Raw genomic sequence first — 11,287 nt, 5'->3', positions numbered from 1 at the left:
AGCGTGTAAAACTGACTCCAATACACAACACGACACTGCTTCAACTTTACACACTGACATAGCTGAGAACAAGAGAAGGGGCTGAAGGAGGAAGAGACAGAGACGAACACCTACACCCACAGACAGCAAAACACACAATGTTTTATATACGGTACTTAAAAAATGCCCTGTCTCAGAGTGGACATAATGTCTCCTCTCAGAAGTCAGGGCCCACAACTTGAGTAGAAACAGTTCCAGTGTAAAATTGAGCTGTGTGCATTTTTTTTTCAGTATTTTTTTTGTAGTGATTTCTTTAAAAAGAGAATGAGAGGTAATTATCAATTTTACTTCTCTTATAAAGAATAGTAAAAAAAGTTAAAATCCAGACCCTCCCAATTAAATAAGAATTAACAAACAATAGCCAAACCATTCCAGTTAAAAGTTATGGCTTCAGGAGTTATCTACCACAAACATCCAACCCACATACTATGGAGTTTTCAATGCATTATTTGCATCATAATACAGTCTTGGGCTGTTCCCAAAGCAAACACGACAGCCAAATCAGTCTTATTACACCCTGATCATTTAACTGAAACAAAATGCATGCAAGTTAATCCATTCCAAACTCTCCCCCCCACCCCATTCCAAGTGACACATAATCACTTCCAGAATACGGGAGACCATATACATATATATATACACACACACACACACACACACACACACAAACATATATATATACACACACATACACATACACACACACACACACACACACACACACACACACACACACGTACACTTTTAATAAAAAGTTTAGTTTTGCAGTCATCATTCCTTAAGGGATAAATCTTCACAGGAAGCCTCTGAACACACTATTTTGCCACAGATGCTTCATTAGAGAAATGTTTAAAATGCTAGAGTTGTTTCTTGAGAAATAGAATGGCAATGATCCTGAAAGGTCAACTGCTTCCCACAGCCCTACTTTTGCCTTGCTTCCTTTAACCAGGAGGGACTAGCACTGATTTCACCTGACACCTCTTCCTTCTGCAGATTGGACTGCCTGCTAAGCAACTGTTGCCACCCAGCCCTGACAACACAGGAGGACCATGAAACTAAAAAACACACACACGCAATAAAACCTATTCCCTGCTTTGAAAAGAAGGGAAGGATGGCAGTGAGATAGTTTTGTGTAGTGCCCCAATGGGTCTAAAAATTGGCAGGGAGGATACCCGTGCATCCTTCCCTAGCGAGAGGAAAAAGAGATAACGATGCTCAACGTGTGGGACCAAGAGAGCACGAGCACCTGCACTTTCACACGAGGACGCTCTACATTTGCACATGCACAGGGGCACAAGCGGACACGATAATACCAAAGGGGCACAGGGACACGTACCTTTGCACATGCTCACGCTGCTGAACACTAGTGGCTGCGGTGGCTTAGGATCTGTCAAATTAGGAAAGGACTAAGAGCTTCACATGGCCAGACAAGGGAGCACCCAAATCTTGTGTGCGCATGTGTGTGCATATGTTGGTCCTCAAGCACTTCCCTAAGCCAGAGGGCTGTCTCCGACAAGCACGTCACGAGGATTTACAGGGATTTCCATCAGAGAAACAACAAGATGCGGTTGCGGCCAACTTCTCTCTCTATACAACAAGCCCATCCTTACGCTCTCCGGAGGGCATGAGAAAAAAAAGATGACTTTCACTCGTGAATCAGGAAGGGAGCCAAGTCTGTGGGTGTCCACTTTCCTCACCTAACCTGCACACCAAGTTGTCCAGCTGATAGGAGCAGGCTGTGTAGAAATACGAGGTAGGCCTTCTCCACCATTCATCAATTCTAGCATGGCAGCTTTTGCGCAGTTTCCTCGGGAAAGGGGCTTGCGGACTAAACTTTCACATCCTCGTTGAGACTGAGATGAGAAAGAGTTTTCTTGATGCGCAACGCTGTTAGTCGTGCTGCTCCATTGGCATACCAGCACTCGCGCATCATTTTCCCCATAACTCGCAAAGACTAAAAACGAGGGGAGAGGGGGAGAGAGAGAGAGAGAGAGAGAAAGAAAGAAGACATCAGGGATCTCTCAATGGCATATTCAATGCAATGTCTCTTTCAGTCTACATAGGACTCGTTGCATATGCTGTATGGGTATGTTTTATTTCGCTACAGACAGCATAGCATACAAAGATCGACCCATGCACAGACATGGTCTTGCTAATTCCCTTCAAGTGGAGCATTTCTCTTCTCAAGTGGAGCATTTCTTCCAGTCACCATGTGACCATCACACAGGTACTACCACCTGCATAAACTGGCTTCTGTTTACCGACACTATCCACTAGATTAAGGAGAGGAGCTACCGTATTTTTCGCTCCATAGGGCGCACTGGACCTAGTTTTAAGGGGGGGAAATAAAGAAAAAAAAATTTATTCCCCCCCCCAGCCCCAAAGAGCAAAGAAGCCAAGACAGCGAGCGGGATCCAACCCGCTGGCTGTCTTGGCTTCTTCTTTAGCCGCGCGCAACCTCTCCAGCCGAAGAGGCTGTGTGCGGCTTCGTTTTTAGCTGCGGGGCTGGGGCGGGGGAAGCCCGAGCTTCCCCTGACCCCAGCCCCCACAACAGGTCCGGGAGCGGCAGCAAGGTTGCGCGTAGCCTTGCCGCCGCTCCCGGAGCTTGCGAGGCTGGGGGCGTGCTCCCAGCGGGAGTTGGCGCTGCGCTCCCCGGGCTTCAGGCTGCTATCCGCAAGCCTTCGGAGCGCGGTAGGAACTCCTGCTGCGCTCCAAAGGCTTGCGGATAGCTGCCTGAAGCCTGGAGAGCAAGAGGGGTCGGTGCGCACCGACCCCTCTCGCTCTCCAGGCTTCAGCGAAAGCAACGCGAAGCCTCCGGAGCGCAGAGCGAGTGCTCCCTCTGCGCTTCGGAGGCTTCCCATTGCTATCGATGAAGCCAAGGAGCCTGCATTCACCCCATAGGACACACACACATTTCCCCTTCATTTTTGGAGGGGAAAAAGTGCGTCCTATAGAATGAAAAAATATGGTAGATCTTGCAAAGGGGTTCTCAAGACCAGACAACCATCCAATTGCAAGTGCACAGCAAGACCATACAAAGCACTGCACAAGTGTCTTCAAAACTCTTTTTCTTTTTTTCTTTTTTGGCTTGGTCTGATTTTTACCTGCCCTGCATCTGATCTCAGGTGTAGGGCAGGAGGGCATGGCTTGGCTGAAATGGCTAAGAATAAGAATAAGCCTAATGGTTTACTCCCAGACACATTAAATGCTCAGCGATAAACCAAATTCCTATTAGATTTAATTCCAATAATTATTATCAATATCAATAAAAACAACACACACGGCCAACGTGGAGAACAATTTTCTAAATGTGTTTTCAAACTGCGTCAATCAGCCTAGATCAAATAGGAGTACAGTGGTACCTCGGGTTACATACGCTTCAGGTTACAGACTCCGCTAACCCAGAAATAGTACCTCGGATTAAGAACTTTGCTTCAGGATGAGAACAGAAATCGTGCTCCAGCGGCACGGCAGCAGCAGGAGCCCCATTAGCTAAAGTGGTGCTTCAGGTTAAGAACAGTTTCAGGTTAAGAACGGACCTCCGGAACAAATTAAGTACTTAACCCGAGGTACCACTGTATGGGTCATTCAAGTGTTCTAACACACACCATATCTCAGCTTAGTGTGGTGCTGGACAATTTCAAAAGAACCATTTGAAATTGCATGGTAAAAACAGTGTGCTTGGTGGAACATTAAGAGAACTGTTATACAGTGGTACCTTGGGTTAAGTACTTAATTCGTTCCGGAGGTCTGTTCTTAACCTGAAACTGTTCTTAACCTGAAGACCACGTTAGCTAATGGGGCCTCCAGCTGGCACCGCGCCACTGGAGCCCGATTTCTGTTCTCATCCTGAAGCAAAGTTCTTAACCTGAAGCACTATTTCGGGTTAGCGGAGTCTGTAACCTGTAGCATATGTAACTCGAGGTACCACTGTACTGTGTTCATTCCACCATCTGGACCATAAATCACTGACCCATTTCACACGTTGTTTTTAATCATAGTGAAAATAAATTATGGTATAATGTGAAATAGCAGGCACTTCCACAAGGCGTGGTCTGGCTTGTCGCATTGTCCGCTTGTAGTTTCTAATGGTTTAATGTGACGTGCGAACCAGGCCACTGACTGCAAATCAACTCCTTTGTCTCTCAGAGGAAGCGGAAGGTGCACTTTCAGAATCCCAAAAGATGATACTGGTCTCACAGAGTTAGCCACCTCCTTTTAGCACACTGAAATCCTGCCTTCTATAGGTAGTTTTGGTTCTCCATTACAAGAGCATTCAGGCTGCCATAAAAAGCTTGCACAGGCCTTGCTCACAAGAGTTATGCGAACAGAGGGCTAGTGTTTCCCTTTCTGCCCTAGCTAATGCGGCAAATGTTATTAGTATTAATATTGTCGGTACCTCTTGTTCAAGAAGCGTCAAGTTGTTATAGTCTTTGTCACAGTCTAACTGTACCTCGTAACTCTGCCACCAGTTGGGAACATTAGGCCGTAGCTTCTGGTCACATACAACCTTCCGCATTTCTTCTATGGAGGGGTCAGACGGTACAAGGTCATAGTATGGCAGCTGATATTCTTCATGAGTACCTAAAAGATGGAGGATGGGGAGGGAGAGAAAAGCTAGTCACACGCCCCAAACAAGAAACTATGCAAAACAGAACTATATTAATACACTGTTGCATCTAAGAGTGAGAGAGAGAGAGAGAGAGAGAGAGAGAGAGAGAGAGAGAGAGTAATCTTCAACAAACTCAAACAGAAATTAGAGAAAAGTTTAATGACATTACATACATTAAAATTCCTACACAATTACCGTATTTTTTGCTCTATAAGACTCACTTTTTCCCTCCTAAAAAGTAAGGGGAAATGTGTGTGCGTCTTATGGAGCGAATGCAGGCTGTGCAGCTATCCCAGAAGCCAGAACAGCAAGAGGGATTGCTGCTTTCTCTGTGCAGCGATCCCTCTTGCTGTTCTGGCTTCTGAGATTCAGAATATTTTTTTTTCTTGTTTTCCTCCTCCAAAAACTAGATGCGTCTTGTAGTCTGGTGCGTTTTATAGAGCGGAAAATACGGTAATTGAAAAAGCACCGCTGTACCCACAACTGTATCCTATCTTACATTCCATTCGACCAGAGTTTTCCTCCATTCACGTTCAATCTGTCTCCCAGCTTCTTTCCTTGCCGAAAGGCTCTGGAGTATACCAAGAAGCCAAGGGGGAAAGGGTGCTCAGGGGCAGTTGTGTCAATGGCCCGAGCCGTGCGGATGTTCCACAAGTTGGCCAGGGTTTTGACAGCAGCGGCAGCCGTACCTCCCGCACCATTTCTCTATTTCCAGCACAAATCTGAAATATTTTTAGGACACAATCCAAACACTTTGCAGAGCTGCGAGGCAACCACCACATCTGCAGTCCTGCTCATGGCAGGTGAGGAGCAGCAAGTTTCCTGCAATCAGGACAGAGTTGAGGACAATGCTACCAATCACAGTGAGACTAGCTTGATTCCCCCAGTCCCTGGAATGCCCTGTTTTAGGAGCCTTCCACAGGCAGTGCTGCTGATGGCACTCGGTGTTAGGATATAGTTCCATTCCACCTTAAAAGGGTGCAGGCATGATGTTTGTGTATCACATGCCTGTTTACTCCCAGCACAGTCTGCTGGGAACTTCCGTTGTATGTTGCTTTTGCTATGCGCCTGTTTTCCTGGTCACAGAGGCAAGCAGTCATGTTTTCCTTTGTTCCTGAACTACCGTATTTTTTGCTCTACAAGACTCACTTTTTCCCTCCTAAAAGGGGGAAATGTGTGTGCGTCTTATGGAGCGAATGCAGGGTGCGCAGCTATCCCAGAAGCCAGAACAGCAAGAAAGTGCAGAACACTGCACTTTCACCGTGCAGTGATCCCTCTTGCTGTTCTGGCTTCTGAGATTCAGAATATTTTTTTTTCTTGTTTTCCTCCTCCAAAAACTAGGTGTGTCTTGTGGTCTGGTGCGTCTTATAGAGCGAAAAATGTGGTATGTTGAAGAAAGCTGTAAATATGCTCTCTCTGTCTCCATCTTCCGTTGTGGATGATTTATACACCCTGCTGACACGAGTGTGCACGGGTCTCAGAACATACCTGAGACTGAGTGTCGCTAATTGACTGATGCTGTTCCACGGGAGACCGGTGATCGTCCGGAGCCAGGTGCCTGATGCCCCCGTCTCCCTGGCAGTATCCCAACAACAGGCATTTGGAAAGGGAAGTGCTATACCAGGAGAGTGACATGTGTCACTCTGTTGGTGGCTGTTGGCGGGTGGACAGCACAGCTGGGGGAGCTGAGCAGAGGGATACCTCTGCCACATCCAGCATACCCACCCTGAAGCCCAGAGAGGGGTGTTAAATTACTCTGCCCCTCGCTCACATGGGCTGCTTTTGCATAGTTTCCACTCAGCTTAAGCCCCAGGCTTTCCCTGTTCTTTCTCATCTCCTACTAAAGGTAAAGGGACCCCTGACCATTAGGTCCAGTCGTGACAGACTCTGGGGTTGTGGCGTTCATCTCGCTTTCTTGGCCGAGGGAGCCGGTGTACAGCTTCCGGGTCATATGGCCAGCATGACTAAGCCGCTTCTGGCGAACCAGAGCAGCGCACGGAAACGCCGTTTACCTTCCCGCCGGAGCGGTACCTATTTATCTACTTGCACTTTGACGTGCTTTCGAACTGCTAGGTTGGCAGGAGCAGGGACCGAGCAACGGGAGCTCACCCCATCGCGGGGATTCGAACCGCCGACCTTCTGATCGGCAAGTCCTAGGCTCTGTGGTTTAACCCACAGCGCCACCCACATCCCTTCATCACCTATTAAGACACCCAGTAATTGGAGAAGCAATCAGCTTTCCTCAGTCCATGACAAAGAATACAACGGGGGGGGGGGGAGAGATCTGAATTATAATGCCCACTACTTGACCATCAAAATAACACACAGAGTGACCAGCATATTCTTGAAACTTTTCTGAAACAAAATATGCCAATATATGAATTATCAAACATGCACATATGAACTCAGATTAGGTCAGGTGATGTTGATTAATACTTCATGTTAATGACTCAGTGCATCCAAGAAAACAGGAACAACCATTTTAAAAGTCACCTAGAACAGAGACTCCACCCACCAAAGACATGTCAATAATCCCCACCAAACCCATTAGCGAGAGTCTGATTAAAATGCTGAGTCAATGGGAACAACGTGATCTTCTGAATCAGCAAGACTACTTCCTTCTCCAAACAAGACAGGCAAAGCTCCCATGCTCCTCCTAATTACATCTCTAGTCTACACTCTTTAAAAAATTTCTGTGCATTTGTATGGCACTGTTTTATTGCAACATTCGGAGCAGGCAGAAACCCTCTTAATTTCTATGCAAAGAAAAGAAAAAGAAAGCCATTACCTCCTGAGTTGCATCTCCGAGCAATTTCCCAATAAACTAGTCCCAGAGCATAGATATCAGCACATTTAAATGAATCAAAATGCTTCATGTTAATTGTTTCATCAAGAACCTCGGGAGCCATGTAGCTGAATCAAAATAAGAACAAATCACATTACTTACTATGACATCTATTGTGGCTAAAATCTAATAATATTATGGTATCTGAGAGTAATACAGAAGTATCATTTGCTGTAACTATGGCTCAAGAATCACAATTTTCAGGGCAGGCCCCTTGTTTGAAAGCCCATTCAACTGAACTGCACATTCTGACAGAAATTATTATTTTTTAAAATAAGTAATTATTGCCTTTACGTTAAAAAAAACAACCCTCAAAATGACATGAGCAGCAGGGGGTGGAACTTAATGTTCAGTTCATATTTTGTTGTAAATCTATACACACACAATGTCCTCTTGAGGGTGTGTGTGTGTGTGTGTGAATGAAATGATGTGAGAAGCCATGTCCAGCACTTTCCAACAATTTCAAAATGATGCCCATTGTTTCTGCCACCTTCCAAAAATGCTTGAGAGACTACTCACGTCTAAAAAAATTAAAAAGCTGTTGAAACAACTGAGAATAATAGTTGAAGTAAAATGCATGAAACACTACTGTAAGCCATCCCCAATTGCTTGAGAGTATTTGTGTGTGTGTGTGTGTGGGGGGGGGTGATCACAGATAAAAGTGCAGTGCAAATTCTGCTCTTCCGAGTATGGGATTCACATGAACAGTACAGAGAAGCAGTTGTTGAATTCTTGCGCTAGGTGTCCAGCTATTCAGATTACTGCAGTCAAACAAGCAGTTAACTAATTTGTTTTTATCATTAACATTAATAACAAATTTGCTGGTGACTAAAAAGGGGGGGGGGCATTCTAATGAAGTTAATGCATTAAAAAATGTTTCCAACTAGTCAAATGTCTAAGCCTAATGTTGCATGTAGGCAAAACAAATCAGTTAGCACTTGGCAAACGTCTGATCTAGGAGAAAAGCACAGAGAATATAAACCAGGGTTTGTCAACAGCTAGCCTAGGCTAGGGCTGGGTTATACATCAAAAAATCGTCCAAAACTGGATTAAAACCCATATCTGTTTCAAAATTTTTGACCTGGCAATATATAACGAATCATGATTATTCATGTGTGTGTGTGCGTGTGTGCACGCTATGCAAAAATCACAATGCGGGAAAAACCGTGAAGCCAGCCAATGCCTCTAATTTCACACATTGTGACATATCAGTATATTGCAATGCTTAGCTGGTGATATCACAAAGCTGAAAACCAGATACGGTCAGCACTAGCCTGAGCCAATCCTCTCTCCCCAACCACAAGTAAAATTTTCTGGCCAAAGACACACCAATTTGGGCAGCCGTCAGGGATGGGACTCAAGTAAAACAGAACTGTGATGGGCAGAGAAATTTAAATTTCTCCCTGGTCTCCACCATTCAATGAGCAGGGAGTGAAAGCCTCACTTCACAGCTCATCTACGTTGATCAGCTGAGGCCTATGTGTCCCTCACCTCCGTATCTCTGTGTGTCTCATGTGTGTGAATTCTGTAAGCCCGATTTATGTGTGACAGAGAGCATGGGGTGACCACATTCGCCATTGGTATGCTGCCCCATGGCAGTTGGACAAGGGTCAATGTAGCCATTTGGCCAAAAATGGTCAGGCAGCCCTGCTATAGATGAAGCAACTGCAACAACTTTGGGTCGTATTTTTGGCTCTTCACCCAAAGCCATCAACACTGAACCCCTGATCAGCTGAGCCACCATTTTCTTACCGCTTTGTTCCAACCCTCTGATTGGGGGCTATGTCAATTGTATCAGTAACAGCGTCATGGCGGACAGCCAGACCCAAGTCAGCAATGGCACAAGTTCCAGTCTTCTTCACCAGTATATTCTTGGATTTCAAGTCCCGGTGAGCAATCCCAGGTTTTCCTAGTAAAACGCAATGAAAGAGAATCCTACAATTGTCCTTCGGTGTAATGATAAAATTATTTGCCAATAATAAAGTCCAAAAAGGAGCAGACAGCACCACAAAAGCCACAAAGCTCAGTCAGTGTTAAAACTACAAACTACAAAGTGTTAACTATGAAGGAAATAAACAAGATCTCTTATCAGACTCAGTGCAAGAGCCAGTAGATAGGATAGTGGCCTTGTGCAGATATACATTGTTAAAAGGATAGTTTAGCAGATATGAACAAGCACTGGAACGGTAACTCCTTGGGAAACCAATCCTGATCATCTCAAACTCTAGTTCCTCATGATTTCTAATGTAGGGAATTGTGGTTTATACAGGTTGCTTACTTGTTTTACCCTAAATTCTACTAGTCTCATTACCAGCCGACTTAAACTTTCTTCCTGCTTTCATCTAAAGAATGAGCTACTTCATCTTCCTCGGTTTATGCTGGTCTTAAGAGAAGCCCTGTCGCTTCCTAAACGACCTCTGTAAAATGTGCATCTGTCAAACCTGTTTCTTACCTTGGGTTCCCACAATTTCCATGTGCAGGTGTGCTAGTCCACTGGCAGCAGACAGAGCCAATTTAATCATCCCCTCGATGGTTACTGTGTATCGGTTGAGGTAATCAAACAGAGAGCCATACTCATGGTAATCGGAGACCAACCACAACTGAGTCCAAGTGCCATTATCTGTTGGCAAGGCAAACGGGAGAAGGGCCCATCAAAAGGGTGAAGAAAACGGCAGCCATACTTTTGCGCTAGAATTCATTGAAGAGCAGCAGGTAGCATATACAACAAAAGGCGGAACAGTTGAGAAAAATCTGTTTACTGTATAGAATAACAGAATTGTGGAGTTGTAAAGGACCATCTAGTTCAACCCCCTGCAATACAGGAATATGCAGTAGACTTTTCTCAAATTTAACTTCTCTTCATATTTTGTTACATCTAGCTTAATGGTGCCAAATTGTTTATAATCTAGCCTCCTTCTTAACATTCATACAATTTACAATATTTCTGTAAATAGGTCTTGAATTTCTTCCAGTCTTCTTCTACCGTCTCCTCTCCCAGGTCTCGGATTCTGCCAGTCATCTCAGCCAGTTCCATATAGTCTATCAGTTGCATCTGCCATTCTTCCAGTGTGGGTAAATCTTGGGTTTTCCAGTGCTTGGCGACGAGTATCCTTGCTGCTGTTGTAGCATACATAAAAAATGTTCGGTCCTTTTTTGACACCCTTTGGCCGACGATACCCTCTGGATAGTTATCAGGCTAAACTTAAAATTTAAATTTTTAAGGTTTGAGTAAATGATATCTAAAATTAGAGATATAACATTAGAAAACTAAATAATAAGAATGGAAATAAGGTGATAAATTGCTGGTTAGATATTTATTAACTAGGAATGCAAGAGCGGGAGATGTGAGGGAGTCCAAAGAAGTCAAGAAAATATGCTATGATATGTGTGATTTTGTTTCTTTATTTGCATTGTAGTTTATAAAAAAAAACTTTTCAATAAACATTTATTTAAAAAAAGGAATATGCAGTAGAAACCTGCAACCTTGGCGTTACCAGCACCACGCTCTAACGGAGCTATCCGGCGTCAATATGTTTGCAGACATTTACTATGGGATCTACTAGGTCAAGTTCAAGGCTGCTGTGCTAGTAGTATACAAAGCCCTGAATCACTCAGTCCCACGATGCCTTACTTTGTACACTCTAAGTTGATCACCAATATCAGTTTCAACAATTTTTTTATTGGTTTTTACACTATTTTCCAGCATAACATCCTTTTAAACAACATTTTGAAATTTTTGGCTATCATAGCCTAAGACTTCCTTCAACGTCGACTGATGGTTTTCTAAAGTC

General features: G+C 44.4%; 1 protein-coding gene across 2 annotated transcripts in view; it reads right to left on the bottom strand.

Moving 5' to 3' along the window:
* Positions 1 to 309: 309 nt before the first annotated feature.
* The window catches only part of ACVR1B (activin A receptor type 1B), a 40,226-nt gene continuing 29,248 nt past the window's right edge, over positions 310 to 11,287 (bottom strand). Inside the window, exons 5-9 of one of the 2 annotated variants that reach the window (XM_083728911.1) lie at positions 9,949 to 10,116; positions 9,249 to 9,405; positions 7,440 to 7,564; positions 4,493 to 4,623; positions 310 to 1,993 (exon numbers count right to left, since the gene is read on the bottom strand). In XM_083728911.1, coding sequence (XP_083585037.1) covers positions 1,868 to 1,993; positions 4,493 to 4,623; positions 7,440 to 7,564; positions 9,249 to 9,405; positions 9,949 to 10,116 — 707 coding nt within the window. In that variant the 3' untranslated portion in view covers positions 310 to 1,867. Of the gene's footprint in view, positions 1,994 to 4,438; positions 4,624 to 7,439; positions 7,565 to 9,248; positions 9,406 to 9,948; positions 10,117 to 11,287 lie in introns of both variants that reach the window. The other variant, XM_083728910.1, reaches the window with a different exon arrangement.

The sequence above is a fragment of the Podarcis gaigeae genome (genome assembly GCF_964106915.1).
Source record: "Podarcis gaigeae genome assembly, chromosome: 2".
Lineage (NCBI taxonomy): Eukaryota > Metazoa > Chordata > Lepidosauria > Squamata > Lacertidae > Podarcis > Podarcis gaigeae.
Note: the sequence above shows the minus strand (reverse complement) of the source record. Positions and strands in the feature narration are given on the sequence as shown.